Genomic DNA, 21,381 nt, shown 5'->3' on the forward strand with positions numbered 1-21,381 from the left:
AAGGTCTGGAACAGGCTGCCATCGGAGGTGGTTCAAGCACCTACATTGAACACCTTCAAGAGCAAATTGGATGCTTATTTTGCTGGGATCCTATGACCCCAGCTGACTTCCTGCCCTTTTTGGCGGTGGGCTGGACTCGATCTTCCAAGGTCCCTTCCAGCTCTAATGTCTATGAAATCTATGAAACATCAAGAGGAGGGCTAGTAAGGGGACTAGATAATGCTTGACCTGTTGCTTGGTGGTTACTGGTTACAGCAGTGCTGAAGAGACGTACACTCAAACCCTCTCTGAGGGAGGGAGGCCCAAGACCATGGGTAGATACCCTAATCAATAGGGCACTTGGCTAAAACATAGAAGGACTGCTTCTCTCCTTCTGTCCACATACTGTACACGCTCGGTAGCTGTTTGATTGCTTATGTGTTCATACTTCACATGGGCTAGGATCACAAACTATGCTTTAGTACCATTTGGACATGTAAAGTAGAATAGGATTCTGCTCAATATTTACAGATTATGACTAACTGTATCCTAGATTACTTATACAGAATATTAATGTGTCAGTGTCCGGAACCCAGAAATTAAGAAGTGTCAGAAGTAAATCTTCCCATGCAACTGATATCTGGGTGAACAAGATATTAACACTGGCCAGTGGAATTGATATGTCTATAATTTATGCCACCTTCCTGGAACCAGGACACCTTCCTTCCCAGCAGTTAAAGTAGATTGCAATAGTATGGGTAGCTCTCCGTGCACCTGTCAAAAAGGAACTTTTACTCCCCACCACGAGAGAAGGAAAAGGGTGGGGAGCTATCCACTGGCTTTTAGTACTGTGCCTACTGGAGATTTGGAAAGCATAGAATACTTTTCCTTTGAAAAATACAATTTTGTTGAAACTGAAAATTAGCATGGATACTTATTGATTTTGACAGTACTTAATTTATTTCCTTCTTTAAAGTAAAAACACATTTCCTTAAGGATTTTATTCCACTTTCTTGGAATGAAATATTTAGATGTTTTATTGTGGAGAATAAAACCCTTTTTGTTTTAGTATTAAATAATAATATAAAGATGTACAAGGCTGAAATTGGAACAGACAGTTTCAATTTTATCAAATCTAAGGAAACAAAATTTAATTTTGTAGAAAATATCATTTTTTTTTGTTGTCATAGGAGCATAAAACTGGAAGGAGTCCCCTGGGTCAAGTCCCACCTCTGGTATGGAATGAAAAAAGTCAAAATTTAGGCACTTCCTGAAAAAAATAAATTCCTGATTTTTGACCAACTGTGCTCTAATCCTTATTTTAAGTTATACCTTTTCCTGCATCAGAGGTCAGCAATTGCTGCCTCTGCCACTGCATTATCCAAATTCTAATTCTCTGCCTATTTAAACCATCCCATACTGGAGGCTGTAGTCAGCATAGAAGGTGTGCACAGCAATGCAAGCTGCAGGCAGCGGGTTTCTAATAAACACAACCAAGCATCTTCAAATACATTTTTTTTAGAATCCAATGATTGTCAAATCTGTATGTATTTTCCTCAGCTAAACAAAAGACCCCTCTCTGCACCTAGGACCACCAGATTTGAATTTTTGCTCCAAACTTTCTAGGCATTAAAACTCTTCAAAGAAATGCCTTAGGAGAAAAAAAAATTATATTGCAGATACCTTTTCTCCCCTACCTAATCTTGTTCTCCACATGAGGTAGGTAGCCAACATAGAAAATGTGAACCCGACCAACAGTACTGTAAAGATAGGTGGGCAAGCAGGGCACAAACTCCAAGTGCTGCTTAAGAGGGGAATGGGGGATGCCAGAATGGAGCTAGGAAGGTACCTCACCCTCTCATTATCCATCCTCTTGCACCTTCCCTACTTTGGTTCTGACAATAGGGAGGGCAGAGCAGCAGCACACATTTGGAGTAGTAGCAGCCAGAGGTTCGCTGCTGCTGGGGGCAAGAGGGGGATAAATATCACCTCCTTTTTTGTACTGCCAAAATTCAGTGCTTATTAAGGCACCACAGGTCTCATGCTACAGTATTTTCTGTCAAGATGTCTTATAGAATTTATTTGTTTCAGAAGTCTGCAAGTTTCCTTATAGAAACAGCATTACCCATATATCCCTTCTTGCACGGCCTTGAAAGGTATTGAAACAATTTTTTGGTGTGCTTGCATACACATTTTTTCTAGGAAAAAAGTGTAGTGTAGGTTGTAGGCTCTTAACAGTTACCACCTGAAACTTAATATGTTGTGCAGGTATGTGTTGTGACAGGATAATTTTAAATTGCACGATAACGTAACCTGTTCCTACCATGCCAGCCTATATCTGTTAAAGTGTTTGTGGGCTGTGGAGGGGAGAGTAGAGAGGCAGTTATATATCAAGTGGGTGTCAAGACACTCTTGAATCCTTGCAGTCAGGAATCTAGGTTGAAAAGGAACCTTGATGTATCATCAGCTGACACACAGCTGGTTGCTGATGACCAGCTTTCTAATGTCAGTACAGCAAGACAGACCCCGGCTGAGCGGAAAGAGGCAGAGGAAGTCTACTGCTACATGTATCTGAGCATTTAGGAGATATTAGTAACTCTTAACTTTCACTGAAGACAACATGCAATAACTTTTGGTGAGTTAGTAAGACTGCTTAATGCAACACAAATAATAAGAGTAATAAGGAAAGCTTTTGCTATAAAAATCTCTAAGGTGAAACTGGATTGTTACTGGAGTTTCCTTCTGTCTTCTTTAAATGTAAAGATGCAAAAGGAGGGGAAAAGCCTCATAAACAGGCAATTACTTTCACAGAGGTTCATTTATGTATCACCATGTGAAAGCTGTTGGAAAAGAAGAAAAATAAAGTAGCGATATAAAATAAAATGTGTACAGATGTAGTTTTGAAATGACATCCCATTTCCCAGGAGTTTGATATAGCTTGTGTTCAGCCTTGTTTCTTACAGCTCTCTGTGCTTTGCATGGTAATTAGCTCCTTGTGTTATCAATGATACGATGCTCCCGGCTATTTCTTCAGCAATAACTGCTGTTATCCTCAGCTGCAGAGCCTCACATCTTCCTGCCAGACACTGTGCGTGCATGTGTGTACAAATGTTTGGTGACTGGTGATGATGCACTGACTGAAAAATGAAGGTAATGGGCAAAACATCAGAGAAGTAAAGGAATCATGCCCACTTCCTCTGACAAGTAAAGTCAAGTTTCTAACATTTTTGAGGGTTCATTGGACATGCAGTGAGGCAAGTCTATTATGACAGACTTCAAAATGCCATGATAGGTAAATGATCCGGGTTTAACAAAATCAGTATAAATAGCATAACAGCTCAGCAACTCAGTATGAAATAACAGCCACAAGACCTAAGGAAAAACCCACAGAGTAATTAAAATGTATGTTGTATAAATCTGTCGCAATATGTGTATTATTAAGACACAGAAATAAGTACATCATTTAGATGATACACAAGCATAGTGTTATATAGTAAATAGTGAAATAATGCAGTTAGGATAATAATGTTTAGAGTGCACAGACCTAGTCATATAAATAGGCAAAAGACTGGAACAGTGTATTTGCTGCATGTGGAAGTAATAGATGATTTTTTAATTCAGGCTGTAAGCGAAATTTACCACCACATGACATTTTCATTAAATATGCTTGCATGGTTAAATTCAGCTTGCTGAGCTCAGACACTATGGCTTTCAGTGCCATTTTCTAACATGAAAAGAAATGCAGCGTAAATTTCTAGATACACTGATATCTGCAGTGCTGCATAGTACTTACCTAGCAGGCCAGGACTTAGGAGAAAAATAAATAGGGATATCAGTGTTCAAAAGATGATGAGAAAGAGGACATAAAATATTTCTTAAAATTATATTTCCATTTTTCCTTCTGTTTGCCATGGCTGTGTGTTTCTGCTTCACTTTCACCTACGGGAAGTCTTTGCAATGGCTTGGGTCAAGATAGAAGTGCAGAGAGGAAAGGTTCTTTCTCTGTTTCTCTCTCTCTCTCTCTTTCCTTTCTGTCCTGAGGTTTTATGGAGAATTGGAACTTAGCCTAGTTCCCATGCAATAGATAGGAATAATCTGTTACTGGTGAATATTTTCAGAGGTACTAGCCTGCACTTCTAGCAGAGAGATCTAATTTTGTAACACAAAATAGATTATTTCTTAATAGTGTTATAAAAAGTAGTCTATTCACCCTCGGTGTTTTGATCTTGACAAATAATGCAGCAACCGGGGGGATGATATTGCTGCAAGTTAATCAGCATAATATATTATGTAAGATGATAGGACATCTTATACCTTCTTGTGTAAAGTGAGAGCAGACACGAATAGTAAGTTTTTGGTGGGGCAGCAGATTCACTGTTCTGCAAACAGGCATGTGGTATGCTAGGAGGGCTTTATGTGTTCAACTGTTAATGATGTTGATGTGATGACTAAGCATTTACCAGGCTTTAGGGGGGAAAATCCAGAGAAAGGAGAAAGATAAGAGTCAACTGAGAAGAGAGAAGAGAAGAGAAGAGAAGAGAAGAGAAGAGAAGAGAAGAGCGTTACTTGAATTTTGTGATTTTTCGTTGCATGTTTCTTTCTTATTAGCTAACTTTATTAGCAGTGACAAGCATTTTGGTTGTATTGCTGCTCTAATAGCAGCAAAAACAGTGTGTTGCACTTCAAGACTCATCTGATGAGTCCAGAATGAAGCTGCTTGCAAATAGCTGCAATTCCTTTTTCACAATGATTTGTAAAATTTGAATAATTCTTGAAAAGGTGCTTTTCTGTTGCACCCACATCCTTTCCTACTGAAACCAATAGTGTGACTCCCATTGACATTAAAAGTGACAAACTGCATTGCACAAAAAAGTTAATGTCAGTTCATTTAACAACCAAGGACCATATTCAGAAAAAAATTCCAGGAGTACTAACAAGAACTGCAACTTGGCATGAAATAACAGCCACTTAAATTTAGGAAACATAGGGCATCTTTACACGTGCTCTGGGATGAAGGGGGAGAGGGGTGCTTTAATTACAGTAGCTGCCAGAGCCACTCTAATTAAAGTGCCTGCAATGTCACATGTACTCAGCATCCTGCACTTCAAAGTGCCTTAGTTAAAGTGTTCAACATGCATTAGTTAAAGTGCCCTCACTGCCATTTTGAAGTACAGGGGCATGGAATACATGTGAGATGGAGGCTGCTGAAGCATGTTAATTAGCAAGATGTCCAGCACATGTATAGGTGTCCATAAATTGCTCTCTTCCTTATGCGTGGCTGCCTTAATTCTGACTCAGCTGCTCTCAGACTTCTAAAAGATATGAATTCAGATTTTCCTTCCACCACAGGAAGAGAAGGGCTGTGGATCACGTCTCTGCATTCAGCAGGGCCTGAGAGAACAATGCTATTAATATACAGAAGTGGGATTCAGAGAGGTTTGTTGACAGGATCAGTTGAGGATGATAGCAAAATCCACATTGACCCTGTAGGGCATTCCTGTACTGTCAAAGGATTGTGTTAGGGTGTGTTGCTTTGTAAAGCTGAAATACGCCCACTCCATTAGTGCTATCCTGTGAAAGAGATGTACCGTAGCCACATCAGTGTGGCACTGGGCAAATCTTCTGGTGCATGCCAACACTTCAGTACATCAGCTACATTACATCTGTTTTGGGGTGTAGTGTGTGGAGCCAGCATTCCGTGTCTCACTGTGGGGTTCCTAGTACTGTTCATTTATGGTGTAGACATGCCCTTAGGGCACTTCTACTTACCTAAAACCAAGCATGTTGCCCTAGCAGGTCAATTTAAGTGTGATGGGCTTGCTGGCAGCAGCCTGGCTTGCTGGGTTGGAAGGGCTCTGAGCAATTGGTGGGGTGTTCCCACTAATCAGATGATGGCAGGGGAGAGGCTTGCCCCACCCCTACCCAGGAGCGAGGCAAAGAGCCAGATCTGAGAGGAAACTAACTCCCCCTCTCTCTGATTGGTCCATTTGCAATCCGGGGGCAGAGCCTCCAGAGGAAATAAAAAAGGCAGCATGCCCGGCGCATGGGCAGCTGCATCAAGGGATGAAGAAGAAAGTAGAAGAAGAGCTGGCAGAGCTGGCCAGCAGAGCAGAGCAGTAGGCCCAGAAGGGCCCGAAGACAGATCATCGGATGGGAGTGGCAAGCGGCCACAGTCATGAGCCCCACCATGAGGAGGCATGGTGTCTCTGCACAGCCGGTGCACGGAGGGTCCGGGAGGGACTGAGACACTGGGAGCTGCACCAGGCAGCTTGGGTCTCCAACCCCCCTGCATGAGGAAGGGTGAGCGGTGCACAGCTGGTGCACAGAGAGTCTAGGAGTGGATCAAGGCCATGGAGCTGCATGCAGCAGCTTGGGGTGCACAGCCTTGGAGGGTCTGGGAGTGGACCAAGACCATGGTGCCGCAGAGGTAGCTTGGGTCTCTAACCCCTGGCACAAGGCAGGGCCAATGGTGCATGGAGCAGTGCACAGGGCCCTAAACAAGCCAGAGGTTGAGAGCACCCCAAAGCAGCTGAGGGCCCCCTGCTAAGGGAAGAGACGCCTCACCCTGAAAGACGAGGACAGACTCACTGGGACCTTGGAGGAGTTGTGAGTTGCCTAAGAAGGGGATTCCCATGGGTGGGGGGGGGTCTTTCCCCCCATTATGGGCAATTGGGGTGTTTAAGTTGGTTAAAGGGGCAGCTGGGGTATCTGGGGCTCCCCACTGTCCTCCTCTCATCTAGGGCCACTCCTTCTCCTGGGGTGTTGCTATTGTTTTAATATAGCTTATTGGGTTTTTTTCCTTCATTATTCCCCCCTAGGCCCTGCACCTCATATTTTGTGAACTCTGCGCCTCATGCTTTGTAAAATGGCATTCCATTAGAGTATAAGATTTGCATGACTTCTAATGAGACTTGCTTTGATCCCCTTTTGATTCCCCACCTTTATATAGTATTTGCATTGACCTGTATATAAGCTCTTTTAGCTGCTATATCTTATGGGTAAATATATTAACCTATAATTTTTATATCTTATTAAATGTGTACGTAGTTAAGCCTTAACACGTCCTGGCCTTGCTCTATAGGGAAAGGAGGGAAACTGTGTGCCACAGGCAGTTTCACCCCTCTAACATTCCCTTCATTTGGAGAGGGGAATACATCATTGGGTGCCACCTGGGTTATATAAGGAAGCAGAGATAGTTACCTAAATCCCATATAAAATCAATGAAGGAGTCAATAAGGCACCTCTAAAAAGCTAAAGTCTTCTGATGCTGAGAGGGCAGGTGCCCAGAAGTAGCTAAAGGAAATACTTAGGAACAGGGTTTTTTCCTGAAATCCCATCCCTTAGGCTAGGGACAGAATTTACACATAAACTGGTATAAGTGTTCAGAAACTGGTTCAAATCTGTAACACAACAGAAGTTCAGTGCACATAAACTGCTTTCAAAATGGCCAAAACTGGTTTAAGATAAACCTGTGTAGCTGTAGTATCAGATTTACTCATTTAGGCTAAATTGGTTTATTGAACTTCTGTCCTAGATCCCCTCCAGATTCAAGTTAACTCAAAGTCCCCCAGCATCCCAGGTGCTTTGCATCTCCCCCACAAACCTCCCCTTGCAGCATGGGTGGGCTAGCCATAGCCCAAGCTGCCTGGCCTGGCCCAGCACGGAGGTGTGGTCTAGAATCTCCTGGCTTCTGGCTTGGGCCACTGCAGGCATGTGGCTGCATTTCTGGAATGAAAAGTGAATGTCTGTTCACTTGCTTATCAGTTCAATCGATGCAGTTTAAACTAACCTGCAAAGATTGAATCAATCCAGCCTTGTGCTTATCGACAGTCTGTACTTAGCCATTATCAACAGTTACATTTCTGTTTCAGATGCCCATATTGAGACCATTTAAAGGAGTCTGATTTTGAAACAGCAGGCTCCCAGCACTTTTGTGAAGACTTTATACTCCTATGACATATCTCAAATTGGTCGCCTGAAAATTGAGCCAACTATTTTTTTTAAATTTGTGCCAAAGGGCTCCTATACACATGCAGGGAGCCTGCTCCATTACAGTGCATCAGAGCAGACTCAATTAATCGTGTATCAGTGTCCCCACACTAAAAAATGGTGGTGGGGTGCTTTAAACTAAAGCTGGTTCAATGAGCTTTAATTCAAAGTGCCCCACTACCATTTTTCAGCATACGGACGCTGATACATATGATGCTTCAGGTGATTTTAATTAGCATGGCTGTCAGAACTGCGCTAATTAAAGAGCCCATCTCCCCTGCCTCCTGGAGCTCATCTACAAATGCCCAAAGTGTCTAGTTTATTTCAAAAGTAGTTATTAACAGTAACCATACAAATAAAAACAGCAAGAATCAAAAAAAGTAAATACAAAATCATTTTTCTTGCACTATTTTAACTGAAGAGTCAGGGCCATGTTCCCACATCTGCTAACTTCACTTTGCATATGCAGAAAATGTTCCTTTTGAGGAATATGCAATGTGGAATGAATTTTAACTGGATGAAAAAGTGATCCCTGGAGGATTTCCCCTGTGTAAAAGAGCCCTTCAGCTTATGTAAGCCTCCAGGCAGCAGCACCACATCCTATTCTTACCCTTCTACCTACCAGCACTGTTGACTCTGCCTGAGGTGGACTGCAGAGGTTGTAGAGAGAAGAGGGCCAGTTGGGAAGGGGAGAAAGAAGAGGTCTGATCAGTGCAGAGTGAGGCTCTACTACACTTCACACTCTTTGGCACACATTCTAGTTTTAGTGGGACTTAAGCATGGGCTCGGCTGGGCTAGGACCTGTATCAGCAACTGTTCATAGTTGTGAGTAAGGTTTGCAATGTCATCCTTTTAGAACTCATAGTTACTCATTCTATACAGCTCCAATTTAAACACTAGCTTTCCAGGAAGATTCAATAGCATTTTATAATGTCCTTGGTTAAAATGGGCTGAATCCTTCAGTCTGTATGGGTACAATTCTTCAGTCTTAATGATGAACAGGAGTTTAACCTACATAAAGAGTTTAATGTACATAGATGTACATATTGTATCTAAATGTATGTATGTAATGTATATTCAGGGTAGAATTAACTGCTCCCAATGTAACTTAAGCAGAATCATACAGATTTTTTTATGTCATATATATTAATAAAAATATGCTGTGGTCACTGTCATTTAAACAACATTACACTATTGTATTTTCCTTCAGCATGTATACAAACTAACTTAGAGGTTTAATACAAAAAAAAACGTTTTCATGCTAAAGTACTTGGCCTTGTCTTAGAAAAAAATGTGAATGAGTCTTGAATGCATCTAATTTGACAACATCTCCTCAAACCTGCTATTTTTTTATTTCCTCTTTAAAAATAATTCTCCTCCCTTTCTTTACAGGACAGTGGAACAGGAGATAACAGCTGCATTGAAGAAATTTTACAGGTAGGACCTCTTGAAAGAATTTTTTTGTTTTTACAGAAGAATAGAAACAGCATCAATACCAGTAATGCTGCTACTGTGCATATTTACTTTTTAAAGTGTCTTTTTAGAGAAGGGGCAGATAAATTATTTAGCTATATAACATTAATACAGAACCTGAATAAACAGCCTCTTGAGCTACTGAAATTCACTCTTGCTGCACACAAATATATCTCAACTTTTTGCATCTGGAAGGAGATAATTGTTCAAAATTATAACCTGAAACATACAACTATGTTTTAGGTTTACAAACCATGCACAGAACATTGTACCATTAATCATGACTGTCAAAAAGCTTAATTTTGAGGGAAAGGTCATAGAAGGTCATTTTCCACCTGGGTTTAATTATAATCCATTACGTAATGTCATTATTTCCATTACATAATGACAAAATTCAAAACTTAGAAAGTTATTCCATTATTATCACTTTTATCACAATAATGTAATAGGTTTTTTTCACAAAGTTATTAATTCACATTCTAAATAGATCTAGGCTTGAATCAGCTTTAGTATTGGCTGCTTTTTTAGGTATTTGTTTTATTTATATATTCACTTATTACATTTATATACTATTCTTATTAAAGAAAGTTCCTTATAAATACAATATCATTCCTGCATATATTTTAGTCATATTTAAGGGTTCATAGATTCATAGATCTTAGGGTCAGAAGAGACCTCAGTAGGTCATCGAGTCTGACCTCCCGCCCTGGGCAGGAAAGAGCACTGGGGTCAGATGACCCTAGCTAGATGCTTGTCCAGTCTCCTCTTGAAGACCCCCAAGGTAGGGGAGAGAACCACCTCCCTTGGAAGCCCATTCCAGATTCTGGCAACCCTTACTGTGAAGAAGTTTTTTCTAATGTCCAATCTAAATCTGCTCTCCATCAATTTGTGGCCATTGTTCCTAGTTACTCCAGGGGGTACCCTAGTAAATAGAGCGTCTCCTATTCCCTGCTGCCCTCTCCTGATTAATTTATAGGCAGCCATAAGATCACCTCTTAGCCTTCTCTTGTGAAGGCTGAAGAGATCTAGGTCCCTCAGTCTCTATTTGTAGGGCCTTGCCTGCAGGCCTCTGACCATACGAGTGGCCCTCCTCTGAACCCTCTCAAGATTCTTCTCATCCCTCTTGAAGTGCAGTATCAAAAACTGGACACAGTACTCCAACTATGGCCTGACCAGTGCCACATAGAGGGGAAGCATCACCTCCCTGCACCTGTTTGTCATGCATCTGCTAATGCATGATAAAGTGCAGTTAGCCTTGTTGATCACTTTATCACATTGATGACTCCTGTTCATCTTGTAGTCAACTATGTCTCCAAGATCCCTTTCCACTGCTGTGCTGCTGAGAAGGTCATCCATAGATTTCATAGACATTAGGGCTGGAAGAAAATCACTGAGTCTAGCCCCCTGCCCCAGGGGCAGGAAGTCAGCTAGAGTCATAGGATCCCAGCAAGATAAACATCCAAATTTCTCTTGAAGGCGTTCAAAGTAGATGCTTAAACCACCTCTGATGGCAGGCTATTCCAGGCCTTGGGGGCTTGGACACCAAAGAAGTTCTTCCTTATGTCAAGCCTGAAATGGCCTTGCAGGAATTTATAACCATTTGACCTTGTCATTCCTTGGGGGGCTCTGGGGAACAAACATTCCCCCAGATCCTCGTGAACACCCCTAATAAACTTATAGGTGACCATCAGATCACCCCTGAGCCTGCACTTTTCCAGGCTGAAGAGTCCTATAGCTCTCAGCCTGTTGTCATAAGGTCTGTTTTCCTGACCTCTGATCATGTGCGTGGCTCTTCTCTTCACCCTCTCAAGCTACTCCACATGCTTTTTGAATTGTGGAGCCCAAAACTGGACATAGTACTTCAGCTGAGGCCTCACCAAGTCTGAGTACAAGGGGAGAATGACGTTTCAGGATTTGCTTGAGAAGCATCTATGGATGCAAGCCAACATTTTGCTCGCTTTACTAGCCGTGGCATCACATTGAAGGCTCATGTTCAACTTGCGGTCAATCATGACCCCCAAGTCCCTTTCATCCATAGTGCTAGCCAGCATAGCACTGCCAAGCCTATAAGCACGCTGCAGGTTTTTCTTCACAAGGGGGAGAACCTTGCATTTTTTGGTGTTAAACACCATCAGATTCTCATCTGCCCATTTCCTGAGCCTGTCAAGGTCAGCCTGGATCGCCCTCCTGTCTTCCGGTGTGGATACTTTACCCCAAAGTTTGGTATCATTGCTGAACTAGGCCAGTCCACTTCTGACTCCAATGTCTACATCATTAATGAAGATGTTGATCAATATAGGTTCAAGGACAGAGCCTTGGGGGACCCCACTGGTCACAGGGCACCATGACAATTGACTTCCGTGAATTACCACCCTCTTGGTCCAACCATGGAGCCAGTTCCCCAGCCAGCAGATCGTGGTGGACCTGAGGCTGCAGTTGGCCAGTTTTGCCAAAAGGTGATCATGGAATACCAGATCGAAGGCTTTTTTAAAGTCAAGATATATGACATCAATCTCTGCTTCCTTGTCCAGGTGATAGATCACCTGGTCGTAAAAGGAAATAAGATTGGTCAAGCAAGACCTACCCTCAACAAACCCATGCTGGCTATCCCTCAGGAAGTTGCCATCAGCCAGTTCATTAAGAATGGCCTCCTTGATAATTTTTTCTAAGACCTTCCCCAGGATAGAGGTCAGGCTGATGGGCCTGTAGTTTGCTGGATGAATTTTCCTCCCTTACTTGAAGATAGGCACCACATTGGCCTTCTTCCAATATTCGGGCACTTCACCAGAGCACCAGGAGTTCTTGTAGATCCATGCCAGGGGCTGAGCTATGATGCTAGCCAGCTCCTTGAGTACCCGGGGGTGTAGATTGTCAGGGCCGGCTGACCTGAATGTGTCCAGCCTCTCAAGGTGTTCCTTCATGAGGTCAGCAATGATGGAGGGAAAGGAATCTCGCTCACCTGGGCCTCCCTGTCCTGTGATGGGCACGAGCATCCCATGGGACTTGTGAAAAACCGATGCAAAGTACCCATTTAGTAAGTTGGGTTTTTCCTGGGCATCAGTTGTCAGTTGTCCCATCTGGTTTAGCAGGGGTCCAAGGTTGCCCTTGCTTTTCCTCCAACTCCCCACACATCCCCCAGCCTCTAAGTGTGTTGGTGGTTCTTTTTGCCCAGGTGTAGCACTTTGCACCTATCTTTGTTAAACTACATCCTATTTTGTTCTGCCCATTTTTCCAACCTGTCCATATCTGCCTGGATCTGTTCCCTACCCTCTGGTGTATTAACTTGGCCCCATAACTTGGTATCATTTACGAACTTGGACAGGGTGCTCTCCACACCCTCATCCAAGTCACTAATGAAGACATTGAATAGCACTGGTCCAAGGACAGAGTCTTGTGGGACTCCACTACCCACATCTTTCCAGGTCAATATCGACCCATCCACCACCACTCTCTTGGTGCGACTAAGCCAATTTGCCACCCACCTGACTGTGTAATCATCTACATTACAGCCTGTCAGTTTATTTACAAGAACAGAATGAGATACCATATTGAAGGCCTTCTTAAAATCTAGGTAGATGACATCTACCTCAGCTCCTGTGTCTAAGTATTTTGTGACCTGGTCATAAAAAGAAACAAAGTTAGTCAGGCAGAATCTACCTGCAGTGAACTTGTACTGATTTCCTTCTGGCATTATTTCCCCTGCTGGCCTCCACAAATGTGATCCTCAATGATTTTTTCCAGAGTTTTCCCAAGGATAGAGCTGAGACTAACTGGCCTGTAGTTTCCTGGCTCTCCCTCCTCCCCTTCTTGAAAATAGGGACCACATTGGCCCTTTTCCAGTCCTCTGGGACCTGACTGGAGCACCATGAGTGCTTGAACAGCCATACCAGTGGCTCTCCTTGACACTGGCCAGTTCCTTCAGCATCCTTGGATGAAGTTCATCCGGGCCTGCTGATTTGAACACATCCAGCCCCTCCAAGTGCCCCTTTACTAAGTCTGCACTAACAGTTGGTGGGGTGGTGTCCCTCCTGTGTGTATCTATGATCCAATTGGGAGATTTGCCTTGGTCTATATCTAGGAATACAGATGCAAAGAACCCATTGAAGAGCTCAGATTTGTCCCCCGTCTCTGTCACCAATTGCCCTAGTTTGTCCTGTAGGGGTCCTATGCTACTCTGTGCCTTCCTTTTGCTCCCTATATACCTGAAGGAGGACTTTTGGTAGTCCTTAATTTTTGCTGCTAGCCTAAGTTCTAATCCCGCTTTGGCCTTCCTAATAGATTCCCTGCAAGTGCGAGCCAGGGAGGTATACTTCTCCTTGGTAGCTACCACCTGTTTCCACAGCCTGTATACCTCTGTCTTTGCCCTTAGGCTTTCCTGGACTTCCCTATTCAGCCAAGAGGGCTTCTTGGCCCCTTTCCCCCTTTTATGCACAATAGGATTGTCTCCTTCTGCGCCCATAGGATCGCTCCCTTGAGGAAGTGCCACCCTTCCTGGACCTCCACTTTGCCGATGCTCTTGAGCTTTAACACCTCACTAACTAATCTCCTGAGCACACTGAAGTTAACCTTTGTGAAATCTAGCACTTCAGCCCTGCTGGTTAGCTTACCCACCCTTTGCTGGATAGTGAATTCTATCCATCGATGGTCACTATCCCCTAGGTTACCGTGTACCTGTAGATTCCCCACCAGGTCATCCCCTGTAGTTAACACCAAGTCCAGCAAGGCATTTCCCCTAGTGGGATCAAATACCTCCTGTGTTAGATGGACGTCCTGTATGCAGGTTAAGAACCTACGTGAGCGGTTAGATTTGGCTGACTGTTCCTCCAAGCAGATATCAGGGTAGTTTAGGTCACCCGTGACAACCATATCTCTCAACCATATGGTCTCCGAGAGCTGTCTGGAGAATTCCAGGTCTAGCTCATCCTCCTGGTGTGGTGGTCTATAGTAGACCCCCACTACTAAGTCCCTTTCTCCACAACCCCTTTGTATCCTGACCCACAGTACCTCAGTTTGGCCCTTGGTTTGGTTCCTTTTTTAAAAGTTATGACCCAGCAGTTTACAATACTTAGAAAGCTGATATAAAACCAAATAAAAGGCCAATAGAGTTTAGACCCAATGGTATGGTAGGCCTCTGTAAAAAAGCTTTTATTTTAGTTTGTTTCTATTTCTTGGTCATCCTAGACACACTGTCTTGGAACTGTTTATGAATAACAGTGCTATAACTGTTTGTTTTAAAACACTACAGAGCAGTGAAGGAGCTATTTTTTAAGCTAATCTTTTCTCCAATAATTTATTAAATTAAATAAGATTGATTATGATGGATTGCTTGTGACTTTATTGGCAAAGCTTTTACTTAGCTAACATTTATAAAGCAAGCTTCTGAGAGACTGAAATGTGTATTAAATAATTCTGTAACCTCCATTCCTGTTGCTTTGTTACACATTATGTAGCAGATAACATAAATTGTGAATATTTTTTTACAGTCAGCATGCATTAGGCAATGGTTATTTCAGTCACTTTAATGTATTTTTATGTAGGAAAATTAAACAGAACAGTTGAAGATTTTAGTCTTTCTTTTGTATTATAATAAAGTCATGGAGTGTAAACTATCTGATTGACCAGAGGAAGACATGGTCACTTCTACAAGGAGAAACATATCATGCAGGAACAAAAATATATACGCTGGATAACCATGGGTTTGGAGGTGCATTCTTAAAATGGGAAAGACTGCTCTTCTCTCTCTTTTTTCTTTATTTCCCATATCTCTGGAGAATTAGTACCAAAAAGGTTCATAGCTAAGTGTACTTTAAAGAAGAATTTATGTAGCACATCTGTGGAAGAACGAATCTCTTGTGTTACTCAAAATCTGCTCATAAATTCCTTCGCTTAGGATTCAAAATGGAGAGGAGTAAGGTGGGGGTAACAACAAGCAGTTTCACCAAAACTTTTTGCATATTTCCTACAGGTTATAACAGTTGCTGTAATTACACTTTCCCCATAGAATGCAGGCAGATCAATTGCCACAGGTGTACTGGGGAGTACTTTTCACCCTCTCCAGCCTTCTGAGCTACCCCACAGAGGCCACTACCACCCAAAGCTCCATAAAGCAGTAGGATCTTGGGTGTTCCCCTGCCCTGCCCTTTCCTAGGTCTCCTACACTTACAGCTTACTCTGAAACTCAGCCATGTAAACCTTATCAGCACTGCCCACTGGGCACATCTACTGTTTATTCATGTGCAGCACATTTAGCCCAGTTGGAGCAGCCCCAACTGGTAGGCAGCCCCTGCACTGAAGCACCCCTGTGCCCCAGCCAGCTGAGCAGCTTCTACACATGTGCTGCTCTGCACAAAAAAACTCCAGAGCAGGCTAATATTTGTAAATGCTATTGGCAGATCCAAGTGCTAGCCTGCTCTGGAGTTTATTAGTTTTGTGTTCCCTAATAGGGGTGCACATGTAGCCATAAGCATTTACTGCAGAGCTAATTAGGGGCCCACTTAGTCAGACCACTCCTTAACCCAAGGGAATTACACTAGTCCAACTGCAGTCTAGGGCTAAGTACAGACAGCCAAAAACCCCAAGGCAGACTTGATCCAATCTTTGTGGGTTTCTCTAAACTGGGAAGATTGGATTATGAGCAAATGTAACACATGTTCGCCCTTGTAGTGGGGGAGGAGACGTGGAGCAGGCAAATGCCTGCACTGGCCAGGCCAGGTGCAGGGAAGGGGGCACTCTCACACACCTCCCAGCCTGGCAGCTGAACACAGCCAAGCAGGGCTATCCCTGACTGGTTGCCAGGCACATGACCCCAACTCCCTACAGTCATCGCAGACCCTCTCCTGTGCCAAGCCCTAGGTTTCCAGAACTGGTCACCATGGCAGCCACAAGGGAGGGCAAGGACGGGGGGAGTGCCCGCCTCGGCCACAGTCCGTCCCCAGAGAAAGGCTGGGTCCAGCATGGGGGGCAATGGCTCTGTTCCTTCCCTCGCCAGCCCCCCATGTCCCCTCACTGGCTGGGCTGGGGAGCAGGGGCTTTGCTTGTCAGCTCTTTGACAGCCTGGGGGCAGGGCCTGCCAGGCTCTGCTGGAGCAGACAGTGGAGTAGAGATTAGCCCACCCACCCTGTGAGAGGGGGCTGGTGGGGAAGGCATAAAGCAGCCTGGGATGCTGGCAGATTGCAAAGTAACTTAAGTCAGGAGGGGATCTGGCACAGAAGGTCAATAGACTGGTTTAACCTTAATCTGTTAAATCTCATACTGCATCCATCCAGGTTTATCTTAAACCAGTTTCAGCTATTTCAAAACTGGTTTATATGCACTGAACTTCTGCTCTGTTACAGGTTTAAACCAGTTTCCAATCACTTATACTGGTTTATGTATAATGTCTGTTCCTAGCCTAGATTGATACGTCGCTGTACTGCACCGTACAGCAATGTAGCATCACTACAGCAGTGTAGGGCAACATGTAGACATGCCCCCAAGAATACTAAATGCCATGCTTTCCAGAATTTTCAAATGTACACATGTGAAGTAGAATTGTGATGTTGATTCCAGTCTGGCATAATTAAATGTATTTTATCCAAACCTCTGACAAATTCCATCAAGTTCATAAATTCCCAAATCATTGTGCTCGGCACTTAGGAAGTGTGTACCTGAAGCCCCAAAACAATTTAAGATGCACTATTTTAAGGATTTATTTGGGAAGTGGGAGTGGCAGGGGGAGGTTATTAAATTTCCCAAATGACCCTAATGTAGGGATTCCTGCTGAAAATAGGAATCCTGCAGGAGTTATAAAATGCTGCAGGATTCCTATATTCTTCAACTTTCTAAAATCTGCAGGAGTCCTGGGCCTAAACTTAGTTCATTCACTAATTTACAGTGACTGTAACCATCTGCACAGAGTCGTCACAAACACTAAGGCCACAAAAACTTTTGAAAAGGACCTAGAGAACGTTCAAGACAAAAACTGCATTCAAATTGCATTACATTTGTAATGACGCACTAGCAAAGAAAAGTCTTTTTAGTACATTGTAATTATAGCAAATTAATATTTGCAGGCTTGTGCTACATTGTAAGGACCAAGATGTATGACATAAATACTGGTGTAAATGTAATCAATTTAGTGCACTATACTGTTGAAGACACTATACTGTCTACTTCAAGATCTGGAGTTGACAGACATTCAGCGATCATGGGGTAGCTGCATGCAGTAGCACTATTATAGTTTCTAGCTACCTACTGGCAAGCAAGCAGATATTACCCTGTTTGCCTTGAATTGTGAACAGATGACATCAACCCTGAGGTAACTTACACCAATGTAGTTTTCCCTTTGATTTTTCGTGGGTAATTCTACACCCAGTTCAAGTAAGTTACACTGGTATGGGGAGGTACATCATATGCCTGCTCCTTTCTTGCAGCAGTGTAAAGGCTGGAAACATGTCAGGTGCCCCTGGATAAAGTGCAAAGCTTTCTAAAATATACGCAGAATTGTAAGCATTGAAATTCAGATTTAATTCTCTACAAACATGCTTTGCTCCATCCTTTCCTATGCCCTTGACCATGCTGTATCTATGTTCTTCAGAGTTCCCTACACTTGTACATAAAAACACAGGCTTTTCAACAGGAGTCATAATTTTGGCTGATTTTTATTTGCTTTTATTAGTTCATGTTTTATTGTATATTTTGTAATGACTGGTGGGATTTTGGGTAAATGTTTATTTTGCTGTTGCACCTGCATAAAACTGTAATGACACAGTGGTTATCACAGTCAGGTTCTATATCTCCATTAATTTAAGCATCGTACCACACACCCTCATATATTTAGAGGTGGCGGCTTTTGTTATAGTGTTGAGGAGTCTTTAAATGTTTGGGGTTAAATGATACTTGGATGGTAATATTTGTGAATTGGGGTTGGTCTGGATATTAATGGTAATATTCTGAAATTTTAATGTTTTGGATTTGGGGGTGAGAGGACTGTTTTTGCTGAAAGGAAAAATACTTTAGCAACTTTGCCTCTCAGTTGACAAAAATGTTTCATAAGCATTCCCTTGTTTGTTTGTTTAAATTAAGGTTACTGTTAAACAAAGGAGTTCAGGGAGGTACAAAGGCTGTGTTTTGAAGGGATATGGGATCAAGGAGGACAGTGTTTCTTTTGAGGAACGCTGGAAACCAAGGCCAGAGTAGTGAGTGCCAAAGGATTTTGGTTCTCTCTAATACCAGTGAGACTCGAGATCAGGTGCCTGTACAAGTAGTCCTTCAAAGAGTTTTGTCTCATAACCTACATCAGTGAAAACTGGGCATTTAAATTCAGTTTTTTTATATTAATTTAAAAGCATTCCTTTTCACTATGATATCAATCCAGGTATGTCAAAAACATGACCCTTATTTAAGTAATACAAATAAATAAAACTGCTAAAAGAATGTCTTGTGTAAGATTTTTGTTTGTTTTTTTACACTGGATACTTTAAATCACTAGCAAACATTGGTTCTTTAGCAGAAAACATTAAAAGTTAGCTATCAGATATTCAGCCTTTTTCAAACTTGAGCAGTCGTGTGTCAGTGTGATCAGCTATATGCCATCAGCTGTTTGTATTAAAAAGAAAAAAAGAAAAATTAGCCACTCTCTTCAGGTAAAAAAAAAAAATCCAGTGTGGAAAAAGCTAGATCCTGCCAAACACCTAGTGATTCTGAATGAGCATCAGACGCAGTGAAGTCCATGTCAGTGCTTAAGAGGAGAGAAAAAGAGGAGAGTACGAACTACTGAGTACAGGCATCAGATGCTTAAAATACCTTTAGTTTTCATATTAATTCAAAAGATACCTCTAAAGAACTCATAGCAAAGTTTTATTTTAAATACTGTATATTTTAGCACAATTAATGCATACCTATTTTAGGTTATAATACTGGCTATACTGCTTTTTAATGATTACTCTTTTAATCTTTCCTGCTTCAATAAACAGCAAACCAAAAATTGCTATAACATGGTATCAAAGCATATTCACCTTCATTGTTTGTTCTGAAAGTCCCATTGTACTCAGGTTCTAATATATCTTTCAGGTGATATAAATTTTCAAAATTGATGTGTAAGGCTATAGCCATGCAATCACAATTAGCACTAGAAGGTGTCATGCGGCTCAATTCTGACATGTTTTTAAAACTTGTACCTTGACTATGATAAAATCCTAAAAATAAACAAACCCTGACCCAATAGTACTGACATTTGAGAATGATGTGAGTTGTACAACTATTGTTAACAGTGGTACCTGACTATTCTGATGTCTTGAATAGGTTGCTAAATGCTCTACTACTCTGGCACAAAAACAATGCTCCTATAAGTTGGAGTCCTCAGAAATAAATGTTATCTTCAGACTACATACCAAGACGTACATTTAACCATTTGGGTTCTGTTTTTCTTCATTTCTCCTGTATCTGATCAATAACTGAATAATTAACAAAACCATTTCAATAACTGAGGTGGTTAAGTTGAGACTTGTGCCATCCATTAAACTGATCTATCCTTTCTCAAAGACTATATATACCTCAGCACTGGTATCAGAGCTCTGCAGGTTTTACTTACATAATAATGCACAGAAGTCATGATTTGTTCTTTCCCCAAATGAATGTATGTAAACATATGGTTGCACAGAATGGAATATCATGAAAAAACTTCACTTACTGTCATATTCTGTTTTTAAGTTATTCTACTTTCATAATGTAAGCTACCCTAAGCCTCTGTTGGGAAGGTTGGTATATAAATTGAATAAATATAAAAATAAATATCACTAGTCAAACTTCCCCTTCTCTCCCACACTCTGCTGGGTCCCTGTGTTACTTGGATCCCAACCCACTTAGTTTTCAGTGCCTTGAATTGCATATGCTTCAATATTGTCTCTGTCTCTGGCCATTCTGGCATATGTTCTGGACTTCAGCTCACTGCCTATTTATCCTTTCACAAAACTTGGATGGGCAGCTAGAGTTTGTGGCCTCACCCCAGCTGCCTGATGCCCCTAAAATTAATTCTGACTCCTTTATACTAGCTTAAGCACACCCTTTCTTTCCCAGGGCACATCTACACATTCATTAAAGCGCCCTAGTTACTGCGCATTAAATTTAGTACTTGGTTAACCAAGTACTAATCCAATAGGCAGTAAATTGCATTACTGTGCAGTAGCTTAATAACGTTGCACAGTAGCGTATTAGCATGGTTTTTGACCAGCACACTACTGCGCAGTGTTATTAGGCTACTGTGCAGTAAGCGTCTCATGTAGACATGCCCTTGGAGCTGTAACCTTGTGGGCACTCTGATTGATCTTATTAAGGACATGTGATAGTTGAAGTATATAATATCTAGGCTTAGAAAGGTTTCTTCTCTTCTGGAAGACCATTTTAGGCTGGACATAAGGAAAAACTTCTTTACTGTCCGAGTCACCAAGCCCTGGAATAGACTCCCCCCAAAGGTGGTACAAGCACCTACTCTGGACACCTTCAAGATACTTTTGGATGCCTATCTTGCTGGGATCCTTTGACTCTAGCTGACTTCCTGCCCCTTGGGCAGGGGGTCGACTTGATGATCTTGTGAGGTCCCTTCCAGCCTTAATGTCTATGAAATCTGTTAAATCTAATGCAAACACTCTTTACTTTAGGTAGCACAACTTACATGCAAATCTGTGTAAAAACAATAACACACCTGTACACCACTCGCTGCCTCAGTTGCTTTACCATCTAGAGCAGTGGTTCTCAACCAGGGTGCCACAGCAGGATCTAATATCCTTTTAAGAGGGTTGTGGTGCTATTACCAGGTGAAACTGCCCTGCTCACTTCCATTTCCAGGAGGGGCACTCCAGTCTGGAAAGCAAAGCAGATGCTCCTGCATGCATTAGGTTTTGCTCCACTCTCCATTGGCTGTTGAGATGCACCTGTGGATGCACGACAAGGTGCAGTTGGCCT

The 21,381-nt window shown here is 42.3% G+C and overlaps 1 protein-coding gene across 1 annotated transcript in view; it reads left to right on the forward strand.

Annotated features, from left to right (window-relative positions):
- AFF3 (AF4/FMR2 family member 3) overlaps positions 1-21,381 on the forward strand; it is a 691,724-nt gene that overhangs the window by 242,159 nt on the left and 428,184 nt on the right. Inside the window, exon 4 of the mRNA XM_019523849.1 lies at positions 9,361-9,405. Coding sequence (XP_019379394.1) covers positions 9,361-9,405 — 45 coding nt within the window. The remainder of the gene's footprint in view (positions 1-9,360; positions 9,406-21,381) is intronic.

The sequence above is a fragment of the Gavialis gangeticus genome, unplaced genomic scaffold, assembly GCF_001723915.1.
Source record: "Gavialis gangeticus isolate Ggan-Ray unplaced genomic scaffold, GavGan_comp1, whole genome shotgun sequence".
Taxonomy (NCBI): Eukaryota; Metazoa; Chordata; order Crocodylia; family Gavialidae; genus Gavialis; species Gavialis gangeticus.